At 42.9% G+C, this 19,139-nt stretch overlaps 1 protein-coding gene across 13 annotated transcripts in view; it reads right to left on the bottom strand.

Annotated features, from left to right (window-relative positions):
• DOCK10 (dedicator of cytokinesis 10) overlaps positions 1-19,139 on the bottom strand; it is a 206,601-nt gene that overhangs the window by 110,858 nt on the left and 76,604 nt on the right. For 2 of the 13 annotated variants that reach the window (XM_081861464.1, XM_081861463.1), the window contains exon 1: positions 12,900-13,082. The exons of 10 other annotated variants lie outside the window; for them this stretch is intronic. In XM_081861464.1, coding sequence (XP_081717590.1) covers positions 12,900-13,004 — 105 coding nt within the window. In that variant the 5' untranslated portion in view covers positions 13,005-13,082. Of the gene's footprint in view, positions 1-12,899; positions 13,083-19,139 lie in introns of those variants that run through there. One more of the 13 variants, XM_081861456.1, reaches the window with a different exon arrangement.

Raw genomic sequence — 19,139 nt, forward strand, 5'->3', positions numbered from 1 at the left:
GTGGCAGAAACTCTTCAACTTATTATCATCACCTCCTATATCCACAAAAAAAAATCAAAGCTCAAGGCACCAAAGAGATCGACAAGGGAGACTCACCAAAGACCAAACCTCTCCCCATATGTGAAAATAATTCCCCAAGTACATTCAAAGAAATAAGGCCCCCCCCCACGGCCGTTCTCCCCCTATGTTCACACAGCCTGACAAAAGCAACCAAACTACAGCTGGATGCTCCTGTCTTGAACCCACCTAGGACCCCTGTAGCAACTGCAAACAGAAGTAAGTTGGGGATCCCCAATATAGATGGGAACCCGCGGGAACTCCAAGCCCCCAGTAGAAAGAAAGAATGGATCCTGGTCCTAAGCCCGGAAAAGATGGTATTCACGAACTATCCAAAACCACTGGGTCCTCGCACAGGGACAGACCGCGTGAGGCACCTGCTGACTATTATAAACAACATTCTACCTGGGGCAGTTAAAGCAACTGACATAGACAGTATAGACTACCTATATCAAGATGGACATTCAGTCCGTGCCCTGATCACTTTCACAGATCATAATCTGGTCAACTTCATCTTTAGAACAAGAAATCTATTTTTAAAGAAAGGAATAGATTTATTAAGAATCTTTGAAAATAGAGCTCCGCTAACCTCCCTACTGGCGGCCAAGGGGGAAGGAAGACCAGGAACAGAGGAACAAAACGATAGAGTGCATATGCAACAAAACCAGCAAAACCAGAGCTTAGTGCACCAGCAGGAAAACATAGCCCCTATTGAGACTCAACTTCATTTGAACGACAGAGAGGACTTTTTCTCCATAGAAGAACATGCCCTAATAAATCGGTTCTGGTCACTGCAGATGCCAGCCCAAAAGGAAATCTTGGTTAGACTGGACACCCTGAGAAGCAGACTGACCAAAAAGGAGGCCCATGTTGAGACTACGGAAGGCTCACACACATGGCCTATATCTCCCAAGTGCCTAGTGGACAAGAGGACGGTGGGAGGCACCTTTAAATGTGTAGATTCGGAAGACCAATTGCAGCCCCCGCTGGTGTATGGTAAGGCAAAACTAAAACAGACTGTCACATCTCCGAGTACCTGATTCAACTATCTAAAACTCTCCCCAAATGAAATAGCTACTCCCCCAAGTCCAAATCACCCCCTTAAGTCCCCAAGAGTTATGGATAATCATTCTCTTATGCAGCAGATGCCTACTGACAAACTTAATGGGAGTGGTTTTTTAGATGTAAAGGGGTCACTGGACACCGTGGACCCAACAAATCTACACCATGGAGGGACAAAGAATTAAAGCTGCTGTCCTGGAACATTGCAGGATGGCGCGCTAAGAAAAACAATCAACAACTTGCAATGTTTCTTAAGCGATTCAATATCATCCTCCTGCAGGAGACCTGGCACAGCGACCCCATTCTGTTCAATGGGTATTCTTGTCACTCCCTACTTGCTACTCCATCTGTGAGGGGAGGTAGGCCTAGTGGAGTTTTAGCTAGCCTTATTTCCACAGAGCTTGAACATTCCTTAAAAGCCCTCCCAAACTGCAATTCACTAGCCACGGCAGTCCTACTCAAATTTAAGAGAGATGCACTGGTAGTGGTCAATGTCTATCTGCCCCCCTGCCAAAATAAATCTATAGTGAAAGCTAACTGGGCAGAGTTAGAGGCATTCCTAGACTCCATAGAATCTTCCCACCCTTCTACACCGATTATAATCGGGGGGGGGGGGGGGATTTCAACGCCCGTATGGGAATTGATGATAACAATCTTTACAGCCAATAGCCAATATAATCAGATTCAGGACCCTGAAAGTCCAACCGAAGCAGGTGTTTCACGACTTTCTAAAGATAATAAATGCAACTTCTTGGGGCTATGTCTAGCCCAGGTCGCAAAAAGAAGGGAGCTGATGATATTAAACGGTAGTAAGGAAGAGGATCGCCCAGGGGAGTATACCCATTTTTCAAAGATGGGAGGAAGTGTTATAGACTATATTCTGATATCAAGATTCGCCTATAACTCTGTGTCGAAGTTTCAAGTGGGACATAACACTGAAAGCGACCACCTCCCACTAATTTTAGCGCTCAATGGCCCATCGTTTAACAAACCCATGGCTAACCTTTACCACACCCCCATTGTTAATCTGGGATCACTGGCCCCCAGAAGAATTAAATAGACCCCCATCCTCAATACAGAGCTAACTTATCTCCTCCATTTGGAAGATGTGAAGACCATCTACTCAGCCATTGTATCAGCTAATACCGGGGAAAAGGCCATGGACTCGTTCAACGAGTTATTAGCAAGACTAAAGACCTTCTTAACAACTGAGGTACTTAATTCTGTTACAAAGCGGGCAAAGGATCAAGAGAGATGGTTTGATTTGGAGTGTAGACAAGCAAGGAATCGTCTGAGATCAACCTATCGGAATTACAGAAACACTGGAGCACCCTCGCTATTTATGGCTTACATCTATTTAAGATGAAACTACAAACAGCTATTAAAGGTAAAAAAACAAAAAGCTGAGAGATTGGCCTGGTGTAATTTAGTGAAGGCCTCGAATGAGAAAGACTCAACCTCCTTCTGGTGTACCATTATAGGCCTCCTGGGCCAGGAGCGGATTGGTCCCACATGTACTGTAGAACCCCAGGAGTGGATGAAATATTTTCAAACCCTCTTCTATGACGACAAAGCTCAGCACAATGATCCAAGTGCCTACTCCGAGAATTTACCATATTGGCCTCCTGTCTCCATAGAGGAGGTGGGCAAACTAATTGCCCAACTGAAAAGCAACAAAGCCCCGGGCACAGACCACATTCCAGCAGAGCTCATGAAGAACAATATCAGTTGGTGGGCTCCTATAATGGCGTCAATATTTACATATATCGATTCAACAGGCATAATACCTGGTTGCTGGACAGAGGCAGTAATTATTCCAATCTATAAAAAGGGTCCTATGGCAGATCCAGCGAACTATAGACCCATTAGCCTCCTTACTATCCCCAGCAAACTGTATGCCAAACACCTCCACATCAAACTAATTGACTGGATGGAAACTGAGGCAGTTCTGGCAGAGGAGCAAGCCGGCTTCAGACACGGCAGAACTACAATAGACCATTGCTTCGTATTAGCACACCTCATTGACAAATACGTCAATAAAACACGTGGGACTTTATACGCAGCATTTATTGACCTGAAGGCGGCCTTTGACTTGATCTCATGAGTCAAACTTTGGGCTAAACTCAATGCCACCAACATTGACAAAAGATTACTATTCTTGATAAAAAGCCTATATAAAGACTCCAAGTTATATGTAAGAACCTCAGTAAATGGGCAACTAATTGGCCCTGTACCAGTCACCAAAGGAGTCAAGCTGGGCTGTATTTTAGCCCCGGCCTTATTCAACTTATATATAAATGACATGGTCAAATACCTAACATTCCCGGAGTTTCATGCCCCCAAATTGGCCAAAAAATCAATTTCAGCGCTCCTCTATGCGGACGACGCTGTTCTCTTATCACGAACTAAAGTAGGCCTCAAAAGGCTACTAAGAGAATTCTCAGCCTACTGCAGGAGAGATCAACTGGTGGTTAATCACCAAAAAACCAAAGTCATGGTCTTCGCTAGGAGACACAAACATCACAGATGGGAGATGGACAATCAGCCAATAGAACAGGTCAAAATTTTCAAATACCTTGGAGTAGTTTTCCAGTCAACAGGGGCCTGGGAGGCCCATCATAAATATGCTAGGGAAAAAGCATCTCAAAGCGCCAAAATACTGTCTCGCTTTTACTTTACGAAGGGAGGCAGACATATCCCAGCAGCTCTGGAGGTCTTTCAAGCAAAACCCTTGGCGCAATTACTCTACGGGGCCCAAATCTGGACGGGAAATCATTGCTGCACACTTGAAACGGTCCAGTCTAAATTTTTAAGACAGATTCTAGCCATTCCACCAGGCGCACCAAATGCGGCCCTATGGCTGGAGACTGGCCTCCTCTCCGTCGAAACCCGGACCTGGTTAAGAACATTCAACTATTGGCTTCGCTTAAATTTAAACCCATCCGGACTACTACCTCTAGTAGCACGAGATACTCATAGAAGTTGGTGGTCCAAAGTAGTGCATCAAAAACTACTTACATGTGGCCTCCAAGCACAGCATCTCCTGAAAATGGCAAGGCAAAAACCTTTATTGACCAGCGCATGAAGGATATTGAGCAGCAGAATAATCTGGCCTATATTAAGAAATTTAGTGCTTGGTACGCTTATCTGCCCCCCTCCCACTTTGATTTTCGGGCACCTTATTTGTCTACCTTAACCATTCCAAAACTCAGGCAGGTCTTTACACTGGCCAGACTAAATATGTTACCCTCAGCTGTTCTTGAAGGTAGATATAAAAAAAATTCATTCGAGAACCGGCTCTGCCCCTGTGGAGCTGGCTACGTAGAGACTGTGTCACACGTTCTCTTGTCTTGCTCCCTATATAAAGATCTCAGGGACGAGACCATCACGCCGCTCCTATCTGCCATCCCGGGCCGCTCTTGTGAAGCCAAATTGTTCTCACTAGGGTTTTAATAGGTCATAAGATTTTATGGTAACTATATTCGTAATGTATTTTTGTCGGTGTTTGTCCTTTGATGCTATGGCCTGTCAGCTATGCAAATAAAGTCTATTCATTCATTCACCTTCAGATGCAATGCAAGTTGACTATAACCTTTGAGTGCTTGGGGGCACATTTTGCATGATGAGCTTTTTCTATCACATTACTATCCTACAGGTTTTGTGCGGAACCTCTGAACTGCTTTTTAACACCTAAATTAAAAGCCTGTCTTGAAAGCCCACAACTGCTGAATAGGAATCTAACAGAAAAGCTCCAGTGAGTACAATCTGTGTTAAACCTCATGCTGCATTGTAACTATTATGTTCTATTCCTTGTGTGGTAGCCACAGAAGGGCAAATTGCTTTGTTGGCCACAGTCCTCAAAGCTTCCTACACGGGACTGCTGGGGAGCAGGATAGTGAGAGGTGGCAGGAGACTGGTTGATCCAGAAACCATCCAAAAGTTGACGTTTTCATAAGGTGATAACCAAGGGAAAGGAACGGGGGGAAATCACAGTTATAAATGGAGTTTTCTGAAACAGGTCATAGGTCAGGTCAGGGACCCACCTTTAATCCCTAAAGCTTTACAAATTTGGGTAAGCTTGCCCAAATAAAAATATTTTTAGCAGATGTCAAAAACAGTGCAGCAAAGGCACCCACCTAATGTCAATGGGCAGGGAGTTGCAGAGTGTAGCTGCTGCCGCACAGAAAGCGCAACTCCTTACAAATGCAGAATGGACGTTGTGTGGTAGAACTTGTCCATGCAAGATGTAGGAAAACAGAGAGCAGCTGGTTGGAGGGAGGCAGCTGGAGGCTATCTGTAGTGACTACTTATGTGATGAAAAGCCACGATGGAATTTGTTGCCACAAGATTTAATGATGGCCACTAGCTTAGGTGGCTTTAAAAGAGATTAGACAAATTCACAGAGGGTGGGTCTTTCAAGGGCTACTACTGCTGTATTGTATAATGATACATAATCAGAAGGAGGATACCCCTCATACCTGTTGTAGGGGAGCAACAGCTAGGTAGGGTTATTGTCTTTATGCCCTGGTTCTGGGATTCCCAGAAAAATAGGGTTGGACAGTGTGGGAACCAGGAAACTGGGCTAGATGGACCTTTCCTCTGACACAGCCAAGCTTTTCTCATATTCTGGTGCCCTTGTATTTAGCGAGAGCATAGGTTTTTAAAAGCATGACTCAGAAATAAGTCTCACATGTGAAGTTAACTGGGCGCAGGACAGAATAACAGAGTCAATCTGACACACTATGACCCTGCAGGGAACACTCATGCTTCGGTCTGCCCATGCGCCCAATGAAAAAGAAGAGACTGACAGAAATCCCTGAAAGTAAAACAGAAACAAGGTGTATTTTACTACACAGAGCCTGATTTCACAAGAAGCTTCTAGCAAAATCATGATGAGATAGCTGGAAGACAAGTCACTTAAACCCCCACCCATAAATGCAATAAACTTGATCTACTCAGCATTTTCAAGATCAGCCAAACTGCCAGCTGTACAATACAAAACAAACCCTCCATAAATGGCCCGTTCAAGAGGAAAAAGCCTGCTGCTTAGTTAAGCGTGGCTTCCTATGGAGACATTTAGCCACTCAGTTTGCTTTTTCCAGTGCTGTATCCAGGCTAGTCTGTTGCAGCAAAAGCAACAAAAGAGTACTTTAATGACCAACACACTTTATTGCAGCATAAATGTTTGTGGGCTAAAATCCACTTCAACAGGCGCCTTCTGGTGTTCTGATGAATAACTAATGAAGTGGACTCTAGACCACAAAAGCTTGTGCCAATGAACATGGTTAGTCTCTATGACCTTTGGTTGTTTCAGTTTGCTTCTCTGTGGTGTGTACATTTAGGCTATGGTTGGGTGGGGGTGCAGTAGTATGGGCCCACTTGCTGGACCTTTAAAGGAGGCCCTTTAAAACAGGAGCACAGCTGAATATATTTTCATTTCCGTTCTAGGCCCTTTGTGGCTGAGTAGACTGCGGCTAGATCACATCCTTAAAATTTAGCTTGTCACCAAGAAGTGAAAATATGGCAGTTCTAACACAGAGGTACCCTAACATGGAGGCACAGAGTGGAGAAAGCTCCTTCTTTTCACCCTACTGTGCTTTATGGGCCAAATACCACAGGATTTGGCAGGCTTTGAACCACAATGCTGGAATACTGAGAAAATACTGAAGTATAGTTAAAATCCTGCCAGAGTATTCAAGGGTGTGATATAAAGACAGATTGTTTTAAGTGTAGAATACTGCCTGATTAACGAAGAGGATCAGACCTGAAGGTTGCAAATCCAACACTGGAGGAAGCATAGTGCAATTACTCATGGCTAAAGGCCACCGTAGCACTCCAGTTCCAAACCAATGGTTGAGAGCTATACATAGTTTCCATCCACGGAAGCTGATATATCCAACCAACTTCAGAGAGCCTGTTACTTCCACACACAAAAAGGAATAAAAAAGATGACAAATACTTCAGCATTTCAGAACCAAATACGCTTTCATCTGCCATGAGTTTTTTGTCATATGAGTTTCCAAAGACCATAGGAAGCTGCATTATACCACAGCAGGCCATAGGTCCATCTAGCCCAAGGGTTGGGAACCTTTTTGCCTCATCCCTTTTTTTCTCACCCCCAGCAGATCAACTTTGACGGGGCCATCCACCTGTCAATATTTGACACCATATTGATACCTTGTCATCTTGTCTATGACGCAGGATACCTTGTCATCTTGTCTATGGTGGATACTGCCCAAGCAGCATTGGCTGATTTTGTAAGGTTCAGCTGCACCAGCCATGTCCCGGGAAAACCATTTGGTGCACCTGAACCAAGAAGGACTGAACTTTCCACACTTCAGCCAGTGAGTTATTCAATCCTGCTTTATGTAGACATGTCTCTACCTGCCCCATATCTGGTCTCTACCTGCCCCACATGTGATGCTGTAGCTCAAGGAAAACAGTCTTACAAGCAAAATGAGGAGGTCTGGTGTCCCAGGTTTCACCTGAAAACTGGAAGTTCCCTACTCCTGATCTAGCCCAATCTTGTCTACAACAACTGACAGTGATTCTCCAGTTCTCAGGCAGCAGCCTTTTCCCAATGCTTCCTGGAGATGCCAGAGATTGAACATGGAATTTTATGCATGCAGAGTAGTTGCTCTACCACTGAGCTTTGGCCACTCCAACATTTCTCCAATGAAAATAGGGATGTCCATGAGGCATATTAAGCAACTCAAGAAGGTAAGGTATGTTGATTGGGCTGAGAAACACCCAATGTGGGAAATCTGTGATCAGATAATCTAGCTTTAAAAAACAAACAAACTTTAAAGCCACTCCATTTTTTTTTATCAGAGCAGCAGCAAAGGTACTTAATAACTTCTACTTCAGGTAATTGAAATATAAATTCCATTCATTTCTATCAACATCACAATCCTCTACATTTCTGCTCAGCCCCTTTGAATTCAAAGGCATCTCGCCCCAGGTAAATGAGCCCAGGACTGCAGCCTAAGAGGCCATTAAAGGATTCATAGAATCATAGAATTGTGGCTGTCTATTATAATCCTGGCACAGTGAATATTCTGTAAGAGCACACGGATAAGATTGCCCTAAAACTGCCTGGTGAATTTTGAGATCATATGAATGCTTCCTGAAACTTAGAATTATTCTCTGACAACCTGAATTTGATAGAAGACTGAGGGAAGCTGCAGGGATGGTAGAGCTAAACTGAATATGCAATTGTCACATCACACGAAAATAAGTGGAAGTGATAGGAACATTTCACATAAAAAGTTTTTTAAAAGGGGGGGAGGGAGTTCCAAGTGCAAATAGATTTAGATGCATACTACAATAAAAAAAAATAGTTGTAGTTGCAAGTTGCAAGCAGTTCATAATTTAATGACAGCATCACTAACATCTGCTTACAGCAGTGATGGCCAAACTACAAATTGGGACTACAATTCCCATCATCCATGACCACTGGTCCTGCTAGCTAGGGATGATGGGAGTTGTAGTCCCAAAACAGCTGGAGGGCCAAGTCTGGCCATCACTGGCTTACAGTGAACACCCCCCCCCCTAAACATTAGATGCCAGGATACTCATCCTGCAATCTATTCTGAACACAGGAGAGGTGCAAAGAGCTTCTCTCTCTATAAGCAAACATGGCAGTAGCCAATTTGAGTGCCTTTCCCCCCATTGATGGGTGGGGGGCTAGTGGGTTGATGGGGCAGCATACCAGGACCATTGTGTGTTTCTGTCTCTTTTTATGCACTTCCAGTTGTGGCAGCAATTTGGATTATTCCACACCTGAACCACCACAGCAGCCACTGCCACCCATGCCATCTTCTTAGCCTGAAAAGATTGGTGACCCTTGCCTCAAATCAACAGTTTTCATTACTGTTAACAAAAGAAGAAGCCAGTAACAGTTCGCCGCATAGTGGCAGAAATGAATGAGGGATGATTTATTAGACATTATGACACAGTAATATTATAAAGCTGATTTCAACAAAACTAGGGAATGATTCTGGTTTTTTTAAAAAAATAATATTTATTAAAATTTTAAAGGTTACAGAATGAAAAAATAAAAATACCACATTAAACAAAAACAAAACACATCACAATATGAAAAAAACAGAGAAATAAAACCCATTAAACAAAAACAAATACGTAAAGAAAAATACATCAGATCTCATTACTAATCTTTCATTAGCTTATTTCCTTGACCTCCTCACACCTCCCTTTTTTGTATTCTAGGTCAATTATCCATTTCAGCAAATCCTTTCCCTCTTTTAAAATTTTTGTCCTGTAAATTGTCTTAACTGATTCTGAATTATGTATGCATTGTATGGTAGAAGTCATAGTCACCTTCACTGTGGCTGGTCAGTGCATCCTGGCCTTACAGAATACAATGAGGAAAACTGCAGCTGTTCTGCGGAGGATGGAAGACTCACTGTATACTGACAGCAGAAATGCCTTTGGGACAAGTATTTAGTGTGCTCCAGTTGTGAAATATTGGGTGGGAAGGCACAGGTTATGAACTGCAGAAGTGAAGTCTAGGGAATCCATGTTTCAAGCACTTTTCTGAAGGCAAAACAAGCCACTGAGAAATGCCTGAACAGGACAGTAGGCCACAGTGACTGCAACTTACTTTAATTCAAACTCAAAGATGCAGGGAGTAGTGCTTTCCTGTTGTAAGCCGCCACAGTTTACAACAGCTCAGCTCATGTTGCATATGAAATCAGAACCACCAATGTTATTAAAAGCAACAATTTTATTTTAGTGCTCCAATATTTTGTTTTTAAATCAGGATGTGGCTTTCACACACACACACACACACAAACACACACACACACCCCACATACAAAATATTATTCTTGGTGCAGTCCTACCCCTGTGTAACCCAGTGTTCACTCACTGAGAGGTGATCCAGTCATACTGATGTATTAATCTGATCTTCTGATTTGTGTATTTTTAACTTGTTTTGTGAATATATTTATATTGTTGATTTCATGCTGTTGACTGCCATGTTATTCCTGCCCCGCCCCCCCTTAGGTTTGGCAGCGTATGCATTTTTGGCAAATAAATGAATCCTGTATATGTACTTTCAAACTAGCAGCTCTGGAAGGAAACACACATTCTGAATTAAGGTACCCACCCAGCCAATTCAATGGGGATTGATAAGTATTCTGATGCAAACAAGGCTGTACATCTGCATGCTTGTTAGTCATCTTCCACAAAGAGACCTTCCCTGCTAGATCAGGGTGCCCTGTTTCTTCCAAAAACTCTCCAAAAACCACTATTTGCAACATTAAACTAGAAGCTACAAATGAGTTCCATTTTGCTGCATTAACGTAGATTGATCCAGAATGCTAGTTAATTGGCAGTGAGATATTTCCACAATAAGAATGAGGCAGATGAGATGTCCCAAATCATACGCTGACCTGATAAGATCGACAAAATAAGACTGATCAAATAAGGTCGACCAAAACATACACCACTATTTATTTTTCAAATCTTCCTGATGAAAATGAAGAGACATTTAGAAGCAGGGCAGTAGGTCATCAGCTCCAAAAAAACCACCTTAATATTCTGTCTAGAAACCTGAACCAAGGCTCACCATATTATGAGACCAGAATACAATATGTATCTTGTCAAAGATTCAAAATTCTTTTCAGAATAAGCAGATAGAATAGTAACCACGGGAGAGGGGAAATAAGGGAGCTGGGCATGTTTAGCCTGGAGAAGAGGAGGTTAAGGGGTGATATGATAGCCATGTTCAAATATATAAAAGGATGTCACATAGAGGAGGGAGAAAGGTTGTTTTCTGCTGCTCCAGAGAAGCGGACATGGAGCAATGGCTCCAAACTACAGGAAATAAGATTCCACCTAAACATTAGGAAGAACTTCCTGACAGTAAGAGCTGTTCGACAGTGGAATTTGCTGCCAAGGAGTGTGGTGGAGTCTCCTTCTTTGGAGGTCTTTAAGCAGAGGCTTGACAACCATATGTCAGGAGTGCTCTGATGGTGTTTCCTGCTTGGCAGGGGGTTGGACTCGATGGCCCTTGTGGTCTCTTCCAACTCTATGATTCTATCTGTTGAGGGCCACAGAGTCTCAATTCCTGGCCACAATTGTACAGACCTCTAACTATGCCCCCAACAATCCTTGCATATCTGAAAGGTCAAAGGAGATTTAGCATAGGGACAGAGGAAACTGCCATACCAGATCTGCTTATGATGCCCATCTACCTTGCGATTATCTACTCTGCGTGACAGTGGCTCTCAAGAATCTCAGGCAGATATTTTCTCCATCATCTTTCACCCAGTCTCTTTGATGGAAGAAGCCAAAGATTAAATATGGGATTCCTGAGACTGGACATGAGAAAAACATGTATTCTTCAAGTGGACATGCTGTCTCTTTAATTTCTTGCATATCGATAACACAGCATTTCTATTTCCCCAACATTAATCAATTCAGACACTATCTTGTTCATCCCTCCTGAACCTGCCACAGCACTTTAGGAGAGGGTTTAATGCCACCACCAACCCGTCATTGCCTCAGCATTTATCTCCTTTCCCATTAGGGGAAACTATGCTTCTCTAATGGTAGAAAGAGCAGCTGGAGGAAGATTTGCATCAGGAAAATTGCATGGGGAAAGGGTTAACTATTGCCAGTGTCATCCTAGAATCATAGAATCATAGAATCATTGAGTTGGAAGAGACCACAAGGGCCATCGAGTCCAACCCCCTGCCAAGCAGGAAACACCATCAGAGCACTCCTGACATATGGTTGTCAAGCCTCTGCTTAAAGACCTCCAAAGAAGGAGACTCCACCACACTCCTTGGCAGCAAATTCCACTGTCGAACAGCTCTTACTGTCAGGAAGTTCTTCCTAATGTTTAGGTGGAATCTTCTTTCTTGTAGTTTCCTGCCAACCAAACTGGGGAGGGGCTGTCTCTGTGGCTGCTTTTTTAAACAAAAATGACAAAAAGGTGAGATCTAATCCCCAGTCCTCAAAATCTTTTCTGGTTTGACCTAGAGACTATTACCAAATGCCTCCGCTTTCTGGAGCTTCTCTCGACAGGCTTAAGTAATTGGATCTTCCTTTTGCAAAGAAACCATGAAAGCAGAAACACTTTAAAGATGCAAAATTCTGTGCCAGGACTTGAATTAAAAACAAGCATGATGAACGCACACAACAGGGGATAAAGGAGCAGCACTTTCCAAAGGCCTCAGTTTTCAAAGGATGTATATCAGGAAGGAATGGTGCTTTAAATCTAATGTGTGTCCAGGTGGAAGATGTAACATTGTGAAAATCAGTCTGCTTGGCCAATTGCCTGGCTAATAACCAAGATTAAAACTGTACTCTTGTAATGCAACATTTATCTCCTTTGACAGATTAGTATTTCGATGTCATAAACACAAGCAAGGCAACAATCTGAAATAATAATAATAATACTAATAATTTTCCCCATATTGTCTAAAGCCAGACCAATCTAGATTATTAGTTCCCTCTTTCTTTTTCCTTGAAGGAACAGGAAAATGAGTAATTCTAAACCCAAGATAAGATGAAAAACTAGATTCAAGCTAATTTTGTTCTGTAACATTCAGACAGGATTAGAATCATGATATGCTGTTTGACTAGAAATGCAGCCTCCAACTTTATCGTGTCAATTGGCTTTGTACACAGATATTAACTAGCTCAAATTCCGCTCTCTCCCCTATCCGTAGAATGGGGAACTTGCATGAGAAAAGAACTAGATAAAAGAAGAGGAAAGATATAGATATAGATATATATATAATACATACGCAGCTCAACCTGTGGATTTCTCCTTGATTTACTCGCCTAATCGTCCTTTTTCTCCTCCAGAGTTCACTGGCCTCCCTTTTAAATACTTTCCCTCTAAAACTCATGGTGTCAGTAGGAGTCCTGGCAGCATATTCCTTTAACCTTTTGGCTACACCAGCTTCAGAGAAGAGAAGAAACTTAGCTGTACTGCCTGAAGGGGAAGTATAGTATGAGCATTTACTGAATTCACAGAAGCTGCATTTAAAAAAAAGCCCCAGCACCCTCAGTTATAACTCATTACTTCCTGTGAGCTATAAAAAAGATGGTGCTTCAGTGAACCGCAAATAAAATCCTAGTGGGGATGACGCCTTAGGCACAATATTTCCCTTTGCAGACCCACTCATAAGAAAATCCTGTTTTAGTTAAGAAACTCTGATTAGAAGAAACCTGGTTACCCCAAACTCACACCACTGCTCCACCCAGTTAGCAATTTCAACTTTGGTAAGGGGCAAGCAAGCAAGGCTTCCCTAGGAAGATGGAGACATTTTCTAGAAGAAGCTCAAATCTTCCATGACTAGGAGGTGGAAACTGCATGGAGGGTGTCAACAAGGGTTTGAGAAGAAAATCAGATGGCATTTGAAGGTGAATGGACTTAATTCACACTTTCCAAAACCATGTGTGAACTGAATCGCAAGCATCCTTTGAATTTCACACATTTCTGAATTTTGCAATGCAGCTCTCCAGCCAAGCAGTGGTGTTGCATCCTTTGTTGGTGCCCAGGACCCCCCCCCCCGTGTCTGTGCGCACACCAGGTGGGACCAGGGAATGGGCATGGAGGGTGAACAAAACCTGCTGCACAGGCACAGGGCATGGAGTATGGCAGTCACATACCAACATGGGCAGGGCAGCCATTCAGAGAGGGGCCCAGGGACACAGGTTAGATAGGGATTGCAGGGAGGGAGGCATGGATAGGTGGTAAGCAAGCTTTTTCCTTTGGCTAAATCTAGACTTAACCCAAGACCTAGATCCCAATTGCCACTCACACAAGCCAAGAAGGAAAACAAATGAACAAAAACACAAGAGCATTGGACTTTTGCCCTCCAGACATTGATGAACTATAATTACCATCATCCTTGGCTATTGGCCATGCTTGTTGGGGCTGAGAGGAGTTGCAGTTTAATAACTTCTGGAAAACCAAAGGTTTCCCACACCTGCTCTAGCAACTGACAGGAATGTCCAGTGATGCTCCCAAGCCTCAAGAGAGAGAGAAAAGCAATATAATCTCAAAAGTTAGCAATGTTAGTTTGGGTCACTGGATGCTTAGTAAAAAGTATTACATTTTAAGTAATTAGCTAAAACGATGTATATAAAGAATGCTGAACAATTGCATGTATTTTATATAGTAGTATTTCTCTTCCTAACCTCTCATTGTAATCCAGATTGCCATCATAATGTCAACTTCAGCAGGAAAGGAGAAACGAAATTTTGGAAAGGGCTATGGAACTTTGGGAGGAATGAATTCTAGGACAATGTATGAGAAACGAAACAGATTTGGGTTTCTATTCTTCAGTTGTATGACTGCTCTTTCAATTTGTCATTTTTAAAAAAAGTATTGATGTTCTGAGAACCTGATCTGAAAACCGAATCTAGAAAGTATTAATGGTGACTCATTTTAGAGGAAATTCCACTCTGCACATGTTTGAAGCTAATTTTTGTTCATGGTGTACATATCGTTGAGCTGGGCCCTGTCACACGAAATGATCGCCACAATGATGCTCTGAAGCTGGAGTGAAAAATGTCTGCCTGACATTGCAATATATTCATGTTCAACATTGTGCTGGCACCAGTGAAACATTGGTCTCCGTCATGTCCATTCTCTCACTTAATTTGCTACAAGAAGATGCTTTACAATACTTTACCTGTGGCAGGGGGTTGACCTAGATGACCTTCCAAGTCTCATCCAACTCTTATCATTTTACGTGGATTGTACTGGTCACCAGTTGGGTATTTGTAATGTGCAATGGTAGCCTCAGTTGAACAGACTCCATGAGTTTTTTTTTCAGTGAACAGACAAATTTGGAACTTGGGTCCACCACTCTGGCACGAACTCCAAATCCAGCTCCATAGTAGTGGTGAAGGTGGAGCTAATCACAGGATAGGGTACCATACCATTTAAATATTGCCTAAATAATACACTCATTAAGGGCACAGCCCTTAACAGCTGCAATTTCCGGGAAATTTCCTGGAGCTCGGGTAAACAAGGAAAGCCCTTCACACAGCATATTAAACCAAAAGGTTTCTTGAAAATTCAACATTATTTCATCAGATATTAAATTGATTAAATGACTGGGTTACACCTCAGGCAATGACTTACAAAACAAAAATGTCTTCAGTAGTTGCCTAAACATCATCACACCAGACACCTGCCTGATTTGGGCTGGTAATTAATTCCAGGGAGCTGCAGCATCAGCAAAGGCTGGATTCTAGCAGAGGCTAAGCACAACCCTGCGTGGTCATCCATGGAAACAGAGGAGCAACACCCCCCCCCTCAATTACTAATCCAAAAACACTCAGGTACAACACTACATGTGGAAAACAAGCTGAATATGCTCACCAGTTCGCTATACAAGAGATCTTGCTGGTTGATTACAAAAAAAATTCCCACAGCTCTTCATCATGTAGCAAATTGTTGCTGATGGTAGTAACCTGATTGTTTGCAATACCAAGGTATCAAATCTTGTTTTGGCACTATAGCTAGACCTCTAAAAGGGTTGTGCTGAATTATGGAAGCTTCTATTTTGGGGACCAACAAAAATGTTGATTGCAGTTCTGGTTTGATCTTACAGAAATTATCTTCATTAAGGAACTCTCTAAAGGCCAGTCACGTTTTGCGGGTGGCTGTTGGAGGAACGGAAAGTTACTGTCCTTCCTTACCCAACTCCATCACTATCAACCACACAGTCTCTTTCCAGTAACTAAGCAGAAAATCTGTACTTACCCTATAGCCATCCCTTGCAATGGCAGCGGCCTCATTGGTTAATGGAAAGGCAAAAAGAAATGGGTGAAAAGTTCTTCTCCCGCTCTCACATGGCCAAGCAGCCACTAACATGGACACAGCAAAGGGCAGTCCTATTTCTTTCAAATCTGGACCTGAAGCCCAGTGGTGTGGACAGAGATGGACAATTGGGGCTCACTCAACAAAATCATCAGGAAAGGCCCCCCAAAGCAGCAGAACTAGCTTTCCACATTTTGAAGCAATATACATTAATATCTGAGGAGCCCTCTCCCCCACCTCCATACGACCATTAAGTCCACATCACTAAATTACCGGTGATAACCGCACCATTGCTGATGACCCAAACTAACCACAGCCTCCAGACCCTGAGTTGGAAGACAAGGGACAACTTCTTCCATCAGGCAGAAGCATTTGGGATTGGCATGTTTGTGTGCAGAAATTATCTGCATTGCTTCCTTCCCACCTCCCACTTTGGAAACATAGGCTCCATCCTCACTATACATTTAAAGCACTGGGATACCACTTTAACCGGTTACAGTTTCCCCCACAGAATCCTGAAAAGTGTTGTTAAGGGTGCTGAGAGTTGCTAGGAGACCCCCATTCCCCTCATGGAGGTATAATTTCCAGTTCCCTGGGAAGAGGGATTGTTAAAGTACTCTGAGAATTGTAGCCCCATGAGCAGAATGGAGGGGGTATCCTAATAACTCTCAGCATCCTTAACAAAGTACAGTTGCCAGAAAACTTTGGCGGAAGCCATGACTATTTAAAGTGGCATGATACTGCTTGAAGTGTACTGTGCAGATGGGGCAATAATGGCCATTCTTCCAAATACTGGAAGTGCTTTCAAGAGGAATATTGCTCCCTTCAGTATATCCCTCTCTCTGGTGGCCAAATCACCCAATATGTTTTCCCTACACACAGTATTTTAGTTTCCCCACAAGAATGTGAATGGCAGCTATTTGCTTCCTTATAAGAAGTAATGGCATAGACTCTGCTTCTAGTGCTGTCCCGGTATTGGAAATTGGATTGTGGTTCTGGTACAGGCCCTGGCCAACCCTCATCCTCTCTGCCTGTGTATCACCAGATCACCAGGAGCAGGACATAAAACACCTTTCACCCTCACACAGCATAACCACTGGTTGGAGATGATTGGAACTGTAGTCTGGAGGACTTGCTTGCTTGCTCTGAAGACTTGCAGAAGAGTGGATTCACTGTACTCCCACTGAGTGAAGTACTGAAAGGCAATGGCGTCTGGCAATAAAGAATGGAAAAGAAAGCAAAAGGTCTTTGCCAAGCTATGCAGACATTCCCAGTGACTACCAAGGAAGAACCACAACATTAACAAAGTTGGTATTTGTCCTTGTTTTCTCTCGCACCACCAACACTGGCGGCGTTCTGAAAACTTCTCGCATGACACTCTGAAAAGAACTGCCAAGGCAAAATGTCCCTGACAGACTCGGGAGTTAACACAGGATCCCTCAAGCCCTGCTGACTTCACTGAAAGTAGAGATTCTTTTTTCAGTAGCTGGAAAGGACATTGGACATTATCTGCAACACTTTATCTCAGGAAAGCATTCTAAGATTTCCTTGCCCCTAAAATACCTTTGCCATGCAAATATATGACTCTCTTTCTTTCTCTCTCACACACACATAGAGACATTTGGTTCAAATTGTATAAAGACGAAGAATGCTGTTGTTTCAAAGAGCCCTAATGGAAGAGAACATAGCTCCAACTCTGCCCTGCCTCTCCAACAGAGAAATATGGTAAATATGCTTTGCCCTTAAAGGGAATTTACAAAGAAAGGGGGGCTTTTGTACATTGGCCAGAGAACACTTTGTTTTGGCCCAAACAACCACTGTAATGGCAAGATAAATAACTGAACTTCATCCAAATGGCTTCCACCTAGCAAACGAAGCTGAGACTGTTTTGTCTTCTGCTTTCAGTTTCAAAATGGAGAAGGAATTCTGCAAGTGCAGCCGTTAGTGAAGAGCAATAGCAAAGTCCCACTTCCCTCAGTAGATATATAAAGCCATACACTTTAAAATAAGTGGAACAGGATCGATATCCCAATGAAGTCAGTGACAAAGCGCCATTTGAGCAGAACAGATCTAGATTTAAACACACACAAAGAGAGAGGATCTCTGGATGGTTACACACTGAACAGATGCTTGGCACTGGTTTAGGTGAGCCGAGAAGGGCAAGTCGGTTTAGAAGAGGAAGAGGCAACTTTAAGATTTGCAAAACCAAGGCTGAGCAGTATGTTACCACCTCCTTAAAAAGAAATTTGATGGTGGGTGTGCAACACATGGTGTGTGCATGACGTCACAGGTGAGCAACGTGTGCAATACTGGGGCCCCTCAGTACTGGGTGCAAGACTGAACCTCTGCATCCCAGCAACTGAAAAGTAGGTGGTGTATGGCTTCATCTTGCAATCATAAATTGCTTTCTCCCTGAGTGTAAGGACAGAAATATCCTCAAATCCAACAGTCAAGTTTAGGAGCAATGGTGCCTTTTCATGTTTCTAGTCGATGAAGCATGCTTTGACATGGTAACATCCCCAAATGTTAAACTCCCCAATTTTGTTTCGAGGATAAAGACAATCCTGTTTAAATATCTGCATACTTCTGCATAAGGGTTGCATTACTGGGCAGGATTAGGTCATGTGAATTAATGTGCCCTCATCAGTGTCACATCTCAAAAAGATAGCTCCTGTTCTCATGCCCTTTTGGTACAGCCTGGATGGAATCCAGAAAACCCTCCAAACCACTTCTTTCTGGGTTATCCTTAACCTCAGATTTAAGGAAGATTATGCATACATGCTCAAGAGTCTAAAAGTCTTGGGTGAATAAAAATGGTGTTCATATAGAACTAGTGCTGTGCCCTATCCTGTATGCCCTCCTAACAATTTCACACCAAGTAATTAGAGAGGAATATGCATTTGAAAATGAAACTGTTACTTTTCAAGGGGCCATGGGCTGTTTGTGACTATAGCCTCTTTCATTCTACAAATCATCAGCACTCTGCAGCCTTCCTGGGTGTCCAGGTTTCAATCAAAGCCCAGGGGGAAGACATGAGGCATGGGGCTTTTTTAGACGAGGAAGAACTAGCAGCCAGGGAGACTGTAGAGCACTGGATAAAACCATTATGTTTGGTTGAAAATTACTGACATCTGTGTCTCAAATAGTGGTGGAAGGTTTGTCCATCATCCCCCAGAACCCACTGGACCTTGACATATGATATCCA

The sequence above is a fragment of the Podarcis erhardii genome, assembly GCF_964252035.2.
Source record: "Podarcis erhardii genome assembly, chromosome: 5".
NCBI classification, from domain to species: Eukaryota; Metazoa; Chordata; class Lepidosauria; order Squamata; family Lacertidae; genus Podarcis; species Podarcis erhardii.